At 42.2% G+C, this 16,614-nt stretch overlaps 2 protein-coding genes across 3 annotated transcripts in view; one reads left to right on the forward strand and one right to left on the reverse strand.

Moving 5' to 3' along the window:
- Positions 1–608: 608 nt before the first annotated feature.
- On the reverse strand, positions 609–14,908 carry RAB23 (RAB23, member RAS oncogene family). Of its 2 annotated transcripts, none has more exons than XM_081857453.1 (7): positions 14,783–14,908; positions 11,033–11,246; positions 9,849–9,934; positions 8,516–8,672; positions 6,932–7,014; positions 5,436–5,528; positions 609–4,271 (listed from the first exon to the last, which is right to left on the reverse strand). In XM_081857453.1, exons 2-7 carry the CDS (start codon positions 11,185–11,187, stop codon positions 4,132–4,134), a joined length of 714 nt encoding a protein of 237 aa, XP_081713579.1. In that variant the 5' UTR covers positions 11,188–11,246; positions 14,783–14,908; the 3' UTR covers positions 609–4,131. The 2 variants fall into 2 exon arrangements, with proteins under 2 accessions (XP_081713579.1, XP_081713580.1); XM_081857454.1 differs by lacking the exon at positions 14,783–14,908 and adding an exon at positions 14,436–14,558.
- Positions 14,550–16,614, forward strand: part of PRIM2 (DNA primase subunit 2) — a 64,238-nt gene continuing 62,173 nt past the window's right edge. The window contains 3 exon segments of the mRNA XM_081857054.1: positions 14,550–14,804; positions 14,807–14,884; positions 14,887–15,035. Of these exon segments, the coding sequence (XP_081713180.1) occupies positions 14,552–14,804; positions 14,807–14,884; positions 14,887–15,035 (480 nt within the window). The 5' untranslated portion in view covers positions 14,550–14,551.

Raw genomic sequence — 16,614 nt, forward strand, 5'->3', positions numbered from 1 at the left:
GCTGTGGAAATTGCTTCCCAGTTTTCTGCAACGCTCTGGGTAGTGAGGAAGGTCAAATGATAGCTGGTGCACAAATGGAGTTAAGACTCACTGTGAAGCTGACCAAACATGTGCTGTGCACCATGTTGTTGTGGAAGCAATGAAGGTTGCATAGTCGCCTCCAATGCATCTTTGACCTGCCCATCCAGTGGGGTTTATTGGCATCTACCACTGCAAATGAGATGGTGGAACTCTCGGAAACCTGCTGTGACAATGCTAGGTGCATATGGCTTGCCTTCATAGGAACTTGAGTCCTGCCATTATTTCCAGGTCCAGGTGAGGTGTCCAATGCCTGGCTTGGTGGCAGCAGTTTCAGTTTTGTTCATCTTACAAACATGGACAAGATGCTTGTGTAGTCCAATCACAATATGTTTTTTGACCATTATTCACCATGGCTCATTCAAGCCAGATGCCTAGGGTTATGCAGGTGGGTCTGGGGGGAGGTTGATGCATCATAATGTGAGAGAAGTACCATTAAAGGGCTATGCTATGACCAGTGGAACTCCACCTGGGAACAACAGAGGCAGGCCCCTTAGAACAAGCTCCCCTCTGCAATATAGCAGGCGCAATTGTTTCAAATGTTTATTTAAAACATACTTCCTCACTTAGACATTTCCCTTGTCCACTGATGCTGATTTAATAATTCCAACACTGCAATGATATTTTGCTGTTTGAGGGATGTTTATTACTTCATTAGCATAGTTTTTACTACTGTAAACAGCTCTGGAGGTTTTCTGTTTTTTTAAAAAATGAAAATCTGCCTACAACTTATTAATAAATGCAGTAAACAGACAGAATACCAGTCACTTTTGTTATCCTACAATAGTTAAGACTTGAAACATAAGTCAGAATCAGGCACACTACAACATAACTGGCACCTTTAAAAATTTGAGAATAGGTGAATGCCCGGCAGACACTGCATTGTATCCAAGGCATATTATGATTTAGGAAAAGAATGTTAGTAAATACCAGTTGACTGCATGCCAGTTTTATGGAAAATCAGCTTTCGGTTAAAATCCTTAGGTTCCAATTCACCTAAGGGGCACAGGGGTATGGAAATAGGCTTTGGCACACAGACAATACCAATGGAGTCTATTTTGTGCATATAAAGGAACAAGCAGAGAGAGATACACTTCCAGTATCCAGCGCTGCATGAAAAATGATGTTTTCTAGCCTGGGACTGTAGACAAAGAGCAAGGTAGATAGCTGGTTAACAGCGCAACTTCCCTCCTTCAAAATGGGCCAGCTATCACAACTATCAAAGCTGGCAGTGTTACCCATACATTTAGCAACATATGCAAAGTTGTTGTTTTTTGCATGAAAAGTCTTCTCGCTTAGACATCTAGCAATGACTTTCAATTAACGCAGTTGCTCATTAGGCAGGAATTCAACACTGACTGATTCCTCAGTGCAAGTATGTTGGCTTGCCAGATGGAACAATTCCTTCTCTTATGTGCTGCTCTGGGGTGCATGCGGGGAGGAAAAGTGGGGGAACCCCCTTGTGCAAACAGAAATCCTGGTGCAGGGCTTCTGCCAACAGGACTCATAGTTGAACATGATACAAAAATGACTGGTAGTGCATCTTCCTTCTATACTTAATACATCTACATTGGAAATGCATTACAGATGACTTCTGTAATAATTTTCTGGCGTTAAGAAAAGATATCCTAGAGATATCTAGGATGGTCAGTTATCAATTTTTAGCCTACTAAAGGCACTCGACTCAAGCTTTAAATTCTGAAAACAGTATGCGCTCAAACCTCAACGTACAGCAGCACAAGTACATGTTATAAACACACATTACATTTGCACTATTTTATACAAAGGCAAACAAGTAAAAAAATCACTGAGATCAGATTCCTTCTGTTCACAAGTACAAAACATGTAAGGCTACTAGTTTAATGTAAAAATTTTCATATAAAAATAATGTGCACACAGAGCCATAGATACTTAAGTAAGATTGAGTTTACAGTGGACAATTGGTAACTTGTTGATATGCTCTTGCATTTGTCAAAACAAAGCAAGACTTAATACAGTTTGGACCCATACATCTACAGCCATCCAGTGAGTAAATGCACTTGTTTTAAAAATAAGGTACTTAATCCAACAATTCATAATGAAGTAAGGGATTGATTACTGCAATGCCCAACTCATTGCCAGCAATGGGAACGGTTATGAAAGCAAAAGGAATCCTATGCTATTCATTATGTATGTATAACTATATACTTTTCATTCCATGTTACTCGATAGCTAGGCAAAGACTCCCATCGAAGAAAAAAGTATGTTAGTTTTAGCATATGCATGTTCATGGAATTTCAGAAGCCCTCTCTCAAAATATAACACTTACTGTGGGATGTTCTCTTAGGACGGACAATGCAATATTTCAAGGTTGATGGATATAGTTTTAAATCTATCGGGTAGCTGAAAAGTAACATTCATGAAACGAGATCAATATTCAAAGAACTGTACAATTCAGCTGCCAGAGCTCCAGGTCATGTTATTCACCCTTGGATATAATTACGTTCCTCAGCTACTAATATCCAAAGTTTAGAATCAGAGTAATTTGGTAGTGACAGAACTTAGTTACAGAAATACTGTAGAAATATTAAACAACATGTAAACAGAAAGCAATCTTATAAATGCATGCTTCAACAAAGAAAACTAGGGTTAAAGTTTTACCAATGATCTTGCAGCTTGAGATTTTTTAAAAACAACTAATGCCCTCAATCCAAGTGCCCTGAAAATGCTGCCATCCTGATGAATGGGGTGGGCTGTGACATAGGAGTGCTGAGGGAGAATTCACAGAGAGAGCCTTCATAACCCTATCACATTCAGCTTCCAAAAAGTTAGTGGACCATGTTCAGGGGGGTTGTTGTGGAGAGGAAGGGATGTGGAAGTCAGTTTTCCCCAAGTCCCAATATGTACTCTTAGCTCTGGCTCCAACCCACTTTACTGGGGTACACCATTAATGGGCCAACAATTTAATCCTATGCATGTTTATTTAAAGCATGTCCCATGAACCTGGAAGGTCTTGCTCTAAGACTATGCATAAGAGCCACAACGGCATGATTAAGAACAAGTGTGTATTTAAAGTAACAAAAAAAAAGGGGGGGGGGCTTATTACCCTGAACCTGGGATGCTCAATAGATATTACAACAAGCACTAGAAAGAGTCCTCAAAAGCACTTTGATAAAAAATCTCTATATTTTGCCATGTTTTTCCATTAATATATAAGCTATAGGGTTCTATTTTTTCAAAAACAGAGCTGATTGAAAATAGAACTACCAGGCTGTACCATTTATCACCTGCTTGCCTCATTAAAATTTAGAATATATATGTATATACATATGACACTAAATTAACTAAAACATCTAGGTGTAGCAGCAGAAGTATTTGCCTTTGGCACCGTACCATTTTTTAAAAGAAAAGTTAAGGCCCACAGAGTAGGGAGAATGTAAGCATGCACAACACTATTTGGGAAAGGTTTGTTCCAATTTTTTTTTAAATGAAAGTCATCTTTAGGATGCCAGTTCAGAAATTATCAGGAACCTATCATTGGGCCCAGTACCTGATTTATTATCCTGAATCTCTGACCAAGTTTTTATATACACACATTGCAGCTAGAATTCATAAGCTATATAAATATTGCACCGCCAATATTGCCAGAATGTGCATAGGGTAGTTTAACAAACTATTAATCCCAACTGAGCTATGTGGTCAAATAAGTAGGAAAAGGCATTTTCTCTTGAACGGTACCAATACTTAAGCATTTCAGCTGAACTTTTTCTTTTTCTTTTTAATAAAGTGAAACCTATTGTATATTTTAATACAACACATCTTTCGCCTGGAAAGTTGTCCTATTGAATGTAAAACAAATGCATGGGGGCAACGGTTCTATTTTTGTGCTGCCGGGGGTCTCATTATGTACTGATAATAATTGATTGCAACAGGAATATCCACTATCAATGCAAGATCCAATGCGTGCAACATCTGCTAAAGCACTGGTAAAACACCTCTACAGCCAGTTGTGTCCCTTATGGGTTTCAGCCGAGGAGCTGTGTCAGACCATCTTTTCTTCTCTATGCGGGAGTGTTAGGGAATGCTGCAGTTGCTAAAAGGGCTTCTGTTTTTCTTGGTCCTTTGTTTGTTTGGCCTTAGGTTGATGACATCACCACCATTAAGCAAGTTAGAATTCTGCCCAGAATGACTTCCACCTGCTGTGTTGAAAACACCTATTTGAAATCAAGCACAGGCACAAAAACGGAGTTACATACATGCAAACTGACCATCTTTGAAATATATGAGAGATTTAAAAATTTTAATTGTAAGCATCTTGAACATTGTGAGATGTGTCCTATATACAGATAGATAGATAGATAGATGATAGATAGATAGAAAGAAATACAACTTAATGTAAAAGCATGGATAATGCACAATTTATCCTTAGTTTTTCCATTTTAGAAATGTGTGCCTGATCAAATAATGACTTTATAAGCCGAGATCCCAGAGACAATTAAATAAAATTAATGTATGCTACTGTCAATTCTTTAATATATCTTTTTGCAAAAAAAAAAGGGGGGGGAAAGACGAAACCTAAGGGCAGGATTCAACTAAGTTGTTGCTTGGAATGAGATCTGCTCATGCAATGGAATTTCCTTCCTTTCTCTTCTCCCCTTAAAGGGTCAGGGGAAGCCCCAAGTTTAGGGGGTGCAGGGCCGGGAGTCCCATTGTGCGAGGAAAGCTCGTTTCTCACATACTCCAGTTAATGCTATGTTGAATTTCACCCTCAGTTATTGGACATTGGCACTCACACTCATCACTTGGCAACTAAAGCACAGCAGAGGCATAACCCTGCCACAACAAATCTTACTTTTAGACACAAGAAATGGCGAAGGTGGGGGGGGGGAGCAGAGTTGAACCGACTGTGAAATACTTTAAAGAAGAGCTACATACAAAAGTTCAGTGTCTATGTACAAACGACAGTTTACAAAGCTATTTTCATCAGGTGCCAGTTTTTTCTTTAAAAACAAAACAAAACAAAAACAGCCATCTCTTGTACATCTTCGCCGGCATAATTACCATTAATGGCAGCTATATATTTTCAAACAATGTCAATATGCAGGGAATTCTGCACTGTCCATTCTTTGCATAACTTCAGTGCACAAGATTTTAAGAAAAGTGGCTGAAATGCCCTCGTGTCATTAGTACCGTAGTTTGACATTCTAGAATAGAAATCATAGCTACACACACAGAGCACATTTTCCCTACAGGTATTTGGCAAATTAAGTGTTTTTTATTTATTTCACTTTCATTGATATGCACTAGGAACAGAACAGGCACCCCATAGTTAACAGTACATTTTATCAGCAGGCAATACTGTCTGGCGGCATACATACCAATTTTGTTACTACTTGTGTGTACTACTTCTGGATCTTCAACTATTCTTTGTTTGAGTTTTTGAAGATACTTCTCAGCCAAATACTTAAAAACTGCAGAATATATATAAAGAAACTTTCAGGCATTAAGAAAAAGAGACAAGCATAGTTTTACATATTCTAGCTACTAATCCAGGTCTGATTTCAAAGTAACAAAACTCCTACCGACCATAGAAAAAGAAAAATCCAACCACATAAATGTCTCCGAAGGTGGTCACATGCAAGATAAGACACATATTGCAGGTCAGGATGAATCACATGTATACCTGAAGGAGCGTCTCTACCCCCATCGTTCTACCCGGACACTGAGGTCCAGCGCCAAGGGCCTTCTGGTGATTCCCTCACTGCGAGAAGTCAAGTTACAGGGAACCAGGCACAGTGCCTTATCGGTAGCACTGATATCGGTGCCCGCCCTGTGGAACACCCTCCCATCAGATGTCAAAGAAATAAAAAACCATTGGACTTTTAGAAGACAACTGAAGGCAGCCCTGTTTAGGGCAGCTTTTAATATCTGATGAATCATTGCATTTTAATATTCTGCTGGAAGCTGCCCAGAGTGGCTGGGGAAACCCAGCCAGATGGGCAGGGTATGTATGTATGTATAAATTATTATTATTATTATTATTATTATTATTATTATTATTAAGCTAGCACCTTATTTGTCAAGGGCTGATTTGAAAAAAAACCACTTCAGAACAATTTGGACAACCAACACCTGGTATATTTATAAGAATGACCTACAGCTAAATATGTACACCCAGTTTGTTCTGTGCTGAACAAGCTGCCCAACCCTGCTTTACGACATTAAAACCAATCTCTTTTTCATCATGATTATAGGAATGTAAATAGCTGCCTTTTATCAAGTCACACCAATGGTGTCAGACAGGAGTCTTTCCTACACTTACCTGGCAATATCAGGGACCCTCTGCCTGCATAGCCTGTGCTCTACTACCAAGGTATGGTAGCTCCCATACATCTCTGCTGCCAGCCTTAGAGCTCTTAGTTTTTCAATCATTCCCTTTGAAATTTGAATTTAGCTTGAGAAGTTACTTTACTTGGGCCTAGCTCTCACTGAAGTGGCAAACACTGGGATGTACCACTTTAGACTGCAAATGGAGATTTGCATGACCAAATGCTCTTCAGTCCATCCACAAGAGATTCCCTGTATCTTAAAAATTAGGTGTTGCAGACAAGCATTGATACAGGTTGATCACTTCAGTGAGAACTAGGCTTGACATTAGTGTTGGAAAATAAGAAAATAAGCCAGTGGTGGCCAAACTTGGCCCTCCGACTGTTTTGGGATTACAACTCCCATCATCCCTAGCTAACAGGACCAGTGGTCAGGGATGATGGGAATTGTAGTCCCAAAAACAGTTGGAGGGCCAAGTTTGGCCATCACTGAAATAAGCAGACAACATTTGAAATTCCCTTCTGGAAAAGTTACAGCGAACTCTTACCTTCTGTTACGTTTAGGTCCTCCTTTACAGATGCTCGGTAGAATCTTAATTTTAGCTTTTTTGCCAACGCTTCTGCTTCTTCACTGTTTACCGGAGCAGAAAATTGTTTCAGACACTGGTTCTTTCCACACCCACCCCCCAGTACAACAGACACAATTAATTTAGATTATATTTAATCAATAGTAGATTAGATTACTGAAAGGTAACTGTATGCAAGAGCAGCAGATGATTGCTGTTGACAATATTGTAGCTTTAGGTTTATTTGCTACAAGGACTGAAGAGGTGGAGCTAACAGATGGTGGGCGGGCAAACGTAACTAAAACTACAGTCATACCTGTACAGACACTTTGGATTGCGCACCATGCCGAACCCGGAAGTACCAGAATAGGTTACTTCTGAGTTTTGGTGCTTGCGCATGCGCAGAAGCACTAAATCACGCTTTGCACATGCACAGAAGCGCCGAATCACACGAGCACACGCGGCGAGTGTGCACACGTGGTGCTGCGGGTTGTGAATGCTGCGGGTTGCAAACGTGCTTCCCACACGGATCATGTTCGCAACCTGAGCGTCCACTGTATATACAGTAGCCTGTTATAAACCATCACAGCACCTTATGAAATATATGCAATCAATCAAGATATTCAGAGTTCATCTGTTATCTGCCATAACAGGGAAAACATAATTCTTGCATACATAAACCAGGTTAAACTAAATCTCCTTCATTTGTTTATTAAATTTATATTCCATCTTTCATCCAAGGAGCTCAGAGGGGCACTCCCCAAAATAAGCCTGTGGAGAGGGTTTGGCTGAGAGACAGTGAATGTCCCAAAGTCACTCAGTGAGCTTCATGGTTGAGTGGGGATTTTCAACCCTCATCATCCAAGCCCTTGTCTGACACTCAAACCCCTACACCACCCAAGTTTAATAGGTATTCCGGACTTAAAAGTCACTGCTTGGAAACGAGCCATTCATTTCAATACAGCCTGTGGCCAAACCTTACCCTAGAGTGCCAGGCCCATGTCGTGAGACACAGGTCTTTCCTACCAGTGTGTGAACTGGAGAACGGGGCACGAATTATTTTAAAGTGGAATTGGGAATGGACTAGAGGTGCTGAGCTACTCCTCTTAACCCCCCAGCCTGCCCAAGCCACGCTCACTTCCAGTACAAGAAAAATAACCACTGGAGTTAGAACAGGAGCGATAAGATTGCAGGGGCCAGTGGGATGGGGAGAGTTAACCAACACCTAACTATACACCTCATTTGCATTTGTACTCACTACATACTCTCTAAATCCTGCTTTAATTATTATGTTGTTTTAATGGGCTTGTTTATTATACATTTTAATTATTGGTGCTTTGTTGTTTGGATGAGATTGTTTTACTATGTATTTTAGTTACATGTAGCTATATTTGTTTAGTTTGTGGCCCGCATGCTGGTAGCTAGCAACGGACCATACATATCCATGCCCATTATCAAACTGAATACTTGCCGCTTCTTTGAATTGTTTGCATTTTTGTGTGACCGTTACAAAGTCATTTAAGCGATTTGAAAACTGATTTCATGAAGCATGGCAACAGCACTTACTTCTTTATACAAGATTCATCTAGGAGGTCAATTTTATTCTGAACAAGCACTGTAGGGATGTCTCCGACTTCAGATACTACTTTCTCCTTCCAAGTAGGGATTGCTTCAAAAGACTCTCTGTCCACAGTCGAAAACACAAGCACGCACGCTTGGGCTCCTAAAAGTCACAATTAAGCACCTTTTTTTTTTGATAAATTTGGTTAACCACATCAAACCTATTAAGAAGCTGGAACAGGACTGTTTCTTCCTACTTTATTCAAATAAAGCAAGCATTTTCCAGGTAGTTTGTGTTGAGCACAGTGGGACTTATACCAGAGTAAACATGGCTTATTGTCCCAAAGACTTTGTTCTTACATTTGACTCAGGTCTTAAGGGCTGCACAGTAAACAGGTGTCTTAGTTATCAAAATCACGCTTTAGGGTTGTTTATACTACACTTTCAAAAGAACCATGTAATGAGCCCCTTATCAGGAGTCAAATACTTGGATCTGAACAAAAAACACCACTGCTTGTTATTATAAGAACTAGTTACTTGTGATATTCTATCTAGCTCCCCACTGCCGACAGTGAATGGAAGGTAATAGTATATACACTGGCAAGCATTTTACCTGAATTCTGATCAGTCACTCCTGTACTGTAAGCAGTACGAAACATTGTGTACTTAATGAAACCCAATAGTCTATGCCTTAGCCAAAGTTCTTAGATGCTGGGGTTGTAGAGTATACCTGCTAGGTCACACCTGAGATATGCCAATGAATTGGTCCTCTCTCATTTAGCTGGAATGTCAGTTATCAAAACAGTGTAATTAACATTGTAGACTTTACCCCATAGCTTAAATATTTATGGCAGCATCAAATATGTTGGGCCTTTTCTACATTAATTTTCAAAGGGCAATATGCCAGACTCAGCTATTTCAAGTTTTGAAGTAGTCCTGGCTTTACTTTAAAGGATATTACTTGCTTCTTTGTGCAGTTATATTGTTTTATGTTTTAATTTTAATTAATCCCTGTCAAACTTTGGAGAGGTGGAATACAAAAAATAAAATAAAAATAGGTGTGGATGAACAAAATAGGTGTGCAGAAGGAACTAGACGAGTGGTTCTTAAATTTTATTTTATTAAGGGCTGCCTTTAATACACCAGACTTTCTTTCTTTATAGCTACCATGTGGAAAACCACCTTAAAAAGTTTCACAATTAAAACTGATCATCTCCTCTTATCCTCTCTGGCTGGAATCTAACAATGCACGTTGTTTAGGAGACATCAAAAGTAACACAGCCTAGAACCATGGCCAGTTTCCTATAGGACATATCAGTATGCTAGTAATTCTATTTACCTCTGTAATAAGCTTTCGTAATTGCATCAAATTCTTCTTGACCTGCTGTGTCCCACAGCATCAGTCGGACATCTTCATTGTTGACCCTTAAAAAAAACACACCAGCATACATTCTCAATATTTAATCATACTATGAAAGGCAAAATAAATTTGTTATTTAAAGTACATTTGTGGCAGTAGCATTTATACCCCACATCTTTTCAGGAACACCTAAATCCATCCTACTTCCTTGCAAATTATTTATGCCTTTTCTAAAAATTTCAATTTTTTTTTTATCACAATAGCTCTTGCCCCTTGCCTTTTATCTCACAACAACCCTGCATGGTATGTGAGAATGAAAAGAGTGTGACTGGCCAAAGGTAACCTAGTAGGCTTCATGGCTGAATGGAGATTGAACCCAGGTTTCCTGAGTTCTAATCCAACACAGCCTGTCAAACCTTAGGTCCCCAGATTCTGGTTTGACTACAATCGCCATTATTACCAAGCAGAATGGCTGATTATTAAGGATGACAGGAGCTGTAGTTTATCATTATATGGAGACCCAAGGCTGTGGGACTACAACTTCCCTCACCCCACAACGAACCATACTGACTAGGGATGATGGGAACAGCAGTTTAACAGCATATGGGGACCTAAGGTTGAGAAATAACTGCTGTAACTGCTACACAATACTGGCTTGATTTCAACTGAAAACCATCCTGCATCTTACTTTCCCCCTCTTACTTTGTGAAAATGACTTCACTACTGTGTGTCAGTGAAATTTTAAAATTCCAGCTTACTTTTACTGTGATGTTCTTGTCCCCTATATAACATACTGCTATTCCCTGTCAGAAATGTTCCCCACTTTTTCACTCATTCACACAACTGAATTTCTATCTCATCTGACAAATGAGACCTTTCCTTAAAAGGGCTGGTCTTTTACACAGTCTGTGTGCATTTTTTTGCATTTATTATTCAAGTCTGCAAATGTGGCACTTCTATGGGAAGTCTGCAGAATACAATTAGCATATAAATGCCTCACTTTCAGCTCTGTTAAAGAAAGGAAGAATAGTGTCACAACACTTTTCTCCAAGAAAACATTAGCTCAGCCCTTACAAAAAGCATTACACACAGGGAGGGAGGGAGAGAGAGACATACAAAGAGTGGCAAGAAGGAACTGTGCCCCCATATATTAAAACACATACTGCATTTCTCTTTCCAGGAAATCAACTCCAATAGTTTTCTTGTAATCTTTCGTGAAAATTCCTTTGCAATATCTCTGGATCATACTGGACTTCCCAACAGCTCCGTTTCCAACCACCACCACTTTGATGGCCACTTCCAGATCTTCCTCCAACATCTTGGCAAATCCCCAAAGTCTGCAATTACTTCACAGTCTTAGCTAGATCTTCCCCGTATCTGAAGAGAAAGAGTAAAAATACTATTAAAGATAGTACTATCAAAGATTCCAGCTTCTATGATCTACAGTGTATACGGGAGATAAGTGGCTTGTAGACCCTGTCTTTGTCTTTTCCCCAAGGCATAATATCTTACTGTACAGCTGAATGCACTCAAGTTGACTATTCAGTGTCAGCACATACACCTTGAACCCAAGGACAACTAGGATAGTCAGGGTCAATTGCATCAGATACTAACACATGCCCAAAGACCCTGCTGCAGAATTTTGCTGCCTGAGGAGGAAGATGCATACAGAATGTCTATTCTTTCTAGCTCATTGCTCTTACCAAGCTGCATCAACCTAACACCATCATTAACTCTCAAATTCCAAGGCCAACAGTACTGTATGAAAAAAATGAAAGCGAAAGTTTAAAAAATACCTATTTGAATTGTAACAAGTTACGACAAGTGCTCTTTTAAGTAGGGTGGCTTGTTTTCTTACGAGACATGCACAACAGAAATTTATCCTCTTAACAGTGCCCCATAAAGTATTTGTTTCTTATTTGAAAAGAGGGTAAAATCAAGATTGGTTAAGTAGCCCATACAAATACAACAACTGAAAGAGAGTTACTCTAATTGTTTCAGAATTACAATGTCGGCAGCAATACATATCTTACGGCTGCACATTATCACACTACAGTCCCTTCACGTCTTAATTGCTACCCGAGGCTGCTGTTTCCGAGGCATTTCATGTCTACACCAGCGCCTTTCCAAAGATACACACACCCAGGTTTAAGTCAGATGTCAGTGTGCAAACTCTCTGAGGATTTAGCCTCATTCCATTCAGTATGATCTGTTGCTTGTTTCCTTCCCCACCCTGTGTAATGTTCCTTCCAGCCACAAGTTCATCTCATAAATCTCCAACACACACAGACACACAGAGAGAAAAAACTACACACAAAAAACTATTCAGCTCCTTCCTACATCATACACATTGGCTGCCATGGGAAGCAGCCTGCCAGGTCAAATTCTACTCCTAATATAATTAGAGTATCTGTTCTCTGGGTTGGCCTTATATAAGTTCCCTAGGTGAGCAACTATTCTGACATTACACTGTTAATTAGAGGCCATAATTAGAGGGGGGAGAGGAACAATGGGACACCAAGACATTTCCAAAGGTGGTAGCTCCACCTGGGGCTGTGACATGTAGCATTCACCAGAGCATGTCTTCATTGTATTTCTGAAGCCCCCTAACTCACCACCAGGAATGTGCAATACTAGTGTGACTGTATATGCAGTATGTGGGGCTTGGGCTCAACTGGCCAATGGTGCAGTATACAATAGTCACTGCTTGAGGAAGTCACCTGGTGAAGAATTTGTAAACTGTTCGACAGTGGAATTTGCTGCCAAGGAGTGTGGTGGAGTCTCCTTCTTTGGAGGTATTTAAGCAGAGGCTTGACAACCATATGTCAGGAGTGCTCTGATGGTGTTTCCTGCTTGGCAGGGGGTTGGACTCGATGGCCCTTGTGGTCTCTTCCAACTCTATGATTCTATGATTCTAAGACCGGAGGTCACTTCTGGAGGATTTTGTAAATTTGCACACCTGAATTCTGCAAGGCCCTCCAAGACATACAGCCACTGCAGCAGACTAAGCATGTACAGTGGTACCTCGGGTTACATACGCTTCAGGTTACAGACTCCGCTAACCCAGAAATATTACTTCGGGTTAAGAACTTTGCTTCAGGATGAGAACAGAAATCGTGTTCCGGCGGCCTGGCCCTATTAGCTAAAGTGATGCTTCAGGTTAAGAACAATTTCAGGTTAAGAATGGACCTCTGGAACGAATTAAGTACTTAACCCGAGGTACCACTGTACAGCCCAGCTCAGATCAGTGATTGTACCACAGGGTCCCTAAACTTGTTGGTACCTCCACCTTGAGTTACCACTCCCCCAAGCAACATTTACATATTAGATTCAGGGTAACTCGTTTTTACAGACCTGTTCACATGGCTTTTAGTATTCTTCAAAAAAAGAAGCCATCCTGACACTTAACAAATATATCAGACAAGTGGTTTTCATAGGACATCATTTTGTATGTAGCAAGTCTCACCCTAAACGTAACTAACAGAGCAGTTAGCTATTCAGACAAAATGCACAGCATCACCATCTAAGATAAGGAGTATACTAGGCCTGCCAAGTGACAGGTACATGAAGGCAGGCACATAAGTGCAGAACTTCAAGCAATATAACTACAAGGGCCTGCTTCGTAATGCAGGACACCCCGTGGTTGCAAAATCTCCGCAATGTGGAAGGACAAAGTATAAATCTGACTGAGAACTCTGTCTTGGACCATCGGAGAGCAATAAAAATATCAGAAACCCAGAGTACGTGCTGAGTGCCATGTCATCACAACTCTCTGAAATGTGAGCTCATAGCCAAGGATTTTGAAGCCGGTTTCAGCTTCTCCACCATCTGAGGATGGTATACCAATTTAATAAATAATTGTAATAACCTTTTATAGGGTAGGTACCCAGCTGAATCCTGCCAACCTAGCAGTTCGAAAGCACATCAAAGTGCAAGTAGATAAATAGGTACCACTCTGGCAGGAAGGTAAACGGCATTTCTGTGTGCTGCTCTGGTTCGCCAGAAGCGGCTTAGTGATGCTGGCCACATGACCTGGAAAAATGTCTGTGGACATATATTGGCTCCCTCGGCCAGCAGAGCACTGCAACCCCAGAGTCGTCCCTGACTGGACCTACCGGTCAGGGGTCCCTTTACCTTTACCCAGCTGAAAGAACATTGTTTCTGTCAAGGGAAGCGGGTGTAGTGGAGTCAGACGAGCCTCACTCTGTCATGAAGCTCACCTTGCTTGGTCAGTCCCCGTCTCCTAGCCCAAACCTACCCCACAGGTTTGTTGTGACGGTTAAAATGGGGAAAAGGATAACCAAGATTTGCCATCCTGAGCTCTCTGGAGGAAATGTACACAAATGTAAATAATAATAATAATAGAGGGCGGAGAGTTCAGGCAGGGAGAAAGGCTCGCTCGGAGACTCGGACCGGGGTGGGGGGACGGGACATTTTTGCAATTCCAACCACACACGCGCGCACATTACGCACAGGCTGCGCGCCTCGGCCGCTCCACCTCTCTCCCTGCAGCCTCCCAAGCCAACACCAAGTCGCCTGCGCAGGCCGTTCCCTCCACGACCTTACCAGCACCTCCAGGCAGCCCCGGTGGCGGAGGCGCCCGGCTCCTGCCTTCCCACAGCAGCCAGCCCGCTTCACAGCTTCCCGCCCGGGGCCGCAGGCTCTGGCCGGCCGGCTCCCCGATGCCACTCCAGCAGCGGCGCCTCGCTAACCGGCGGCAGCGCGCGTGGAAGGCGCCTCCACGGCGACGGGCAGCCGGGAGAAGCGGAGGGCCGGCCCTTCCCAGCAGCTTACGCCCATCACCATCATCCCGGCTTCTCCCCGCCACCCGCCACCTCCTCCCAATGGCAAACACATCCCGGGCCGCCGCCCTTCCCGGGCTCCGCTTTCCTCCAGAGGCGAGAGGCGCTTACCGCCCCGAGCAAGCGCCGAGTCCCCGGCTCCGCCGCCCGCTTCTGCTCTCGGTGGGCGGGAACAGCCTTGCTGGCCCGGGTGGGAGATTGCAAGAGGAGGAGGAAAGGAGGAGGAGGAGAAACGCCACATGCGACGAGGAGCAGCAGCCCCCGCCACCAGCAGCTCGGCCCGGGCGAAGCAGGCGAAGCGCCCTGGCCTGGCGGCTCTCCGTCCTGGATGTGCAACCAGATCCTTATGCAAGCCCAGGCTGACGTAGGAAAAAAACCCCGCGGAGATGAACGGGGTATTATTGCTCCTAAACAAGCGCGGTTGGCGCCTAGGTAGCAGCAAGCCCTTGCATGGTGGTGGTTTCGCTTGCTACAGCGCCCAGGGCGCCAATAACTCTCCCCTCCGCCCATCCTAGTAAGGATCAAGGGTTTTACAGTGCAATTCTGTGCACGCCTACCGAGGTGTAAGTCCACCAGGACTTACTCCCAGGTAAGTGCGTATAGGGTTGCGGGTTTTAGGGCAATAGAAGGGTTAAGGCAAGAATGAAGGATCTGTGGGTCCTAACCAGGGGCCGGGCATCCCCACTGGTTTAAAGCCTTGTTACTTCAGCCAAGAAGATGAGAGTTCAAATCCTCACTTAGCTGGACTTCTGAAAACATCATGCTTTTGGGGTGAAAGATTACGGAGTTCAGTGTGACTGACTTCCATTACAGATTAGTTGTCAGAGGTAAGGGGGGTGATTGTTTGGAGGAGCAAGCAATTCATTGCAGGTACAGTATTGTTATATGCATTTACAGGTCTCCTATTACACACCTTGTTCTTTGGCCTAACTATGGTGTCCTGCAGGGTTTGACCTTGTGCATGAAGCTGCTAGGAAAGTATGGAGGTGCAGAGGTGGTTGTCATTGGTTATGTGCTCTATTTCTCCTTACCCTCACAAATTGGGAAGGGGGGGAGAGATTCTGAATAGGGGTCTGGGGTCAATGATGGACTGGATGGAGGTAAACAAACTGAAATTAATTCCTGGAAAGACAGAAGGGTTGAACTAGGTATAGTGTGTTAGCATACCGTATATGGATTTAGTTGCATTCCCCTTGAAAATCAGATTCACAGTTTGGAGTTGCTGGAGTTACCCAGCTTTGCTCCAGGGTGCTTAGGATAGAGCTCCTTATGCGCAGAATTGAATTGTGAGGCCCTTTATGGTTTTAGAATCTGAAAGTAGGATGGGCAGACAAGTGCTGGAGCAGATGCAAACAGGGATTGCAACCATTGCTTTTAGCCTTTAGGTTTTAGATGTTACATAACTGGTCGATATTATGTCAGAAGTTTGTTCGAGGAACTTGGGGAAGCATATGCACGCAATGTATAAAGACATTGCCTGGTAACCATGTATGCCAGGATTCAAATCCAGTGGCAGGTCACACAAAGAAATAAAAAAGCTTCTCATGTTGCATTCAAACTGAAACATATCTGGGCATTTTTGTGAAAGTCAAATATAGTAGCAAAAATGAAAAAAAAAAATGCAGATAACATTCCTTCCATCCAAACTGTGGCATTCATTCTCTGTTGACCACAATGCTGGTTTATCATAATTTATTTAGCTTTTAATGCCATTGCATAATAACCATTTCAGGTGTCGACTGATATAGTGGATTCCTTTTTGCATTATGAAAGCACTATTGTGTTCAACATCTGCCCTCCTACATAAAAAGACCACCAAAAATTACTTTCCCTTTTCAAAGAAGAAAAGACAACATCAGAGAACTTAGGTAGATGTGCGAATTTTTGCCAGCCGCAGTGTTGCTTCGCCTTAAAGCAGCACACAGCTAAAGTAACTCACCCTG

This window comes from Podarcis erhardii (assembly GCF_964252035.2).
Source record: "Podarcis erhardii genome assembly, chromosome: 3".
Classification (NCBI taxonomy): Eukaryota; Metazoa; Chordata; class Lepidosauria; order Squamata; family Lacertidae; genus Podarcis; species Podarcis erhardii.

What these genes read in the sequence shown, in the direction of transcription:
- RAB23 (XM_081857453.1), bottom strand. Translation starts at nt 11,187, where the DNA reads ATGTTGGAGGAAGATCTGGAAGTGGCCATCAAAGTGGTGGTGGTTGGA. An exon ending in TACGAAAGCTTATTACAGAG is followed by an intron (nt 8,673 to 9,848) that starts GTAAATAGAATT and finishes TGTGACTTTTAG; the next exon opens with GAGCCCAAGCGTGCGTGCTT. An exon ending in GGACCTAAACGTAACAGAAG is followed by an intron (nt 5,529 to 6,931) that starts GTAAGAGTTCGC and finishes TATATTCTGCAG; the next exon opens with TTTTTAAGTATTTGGCTGAG.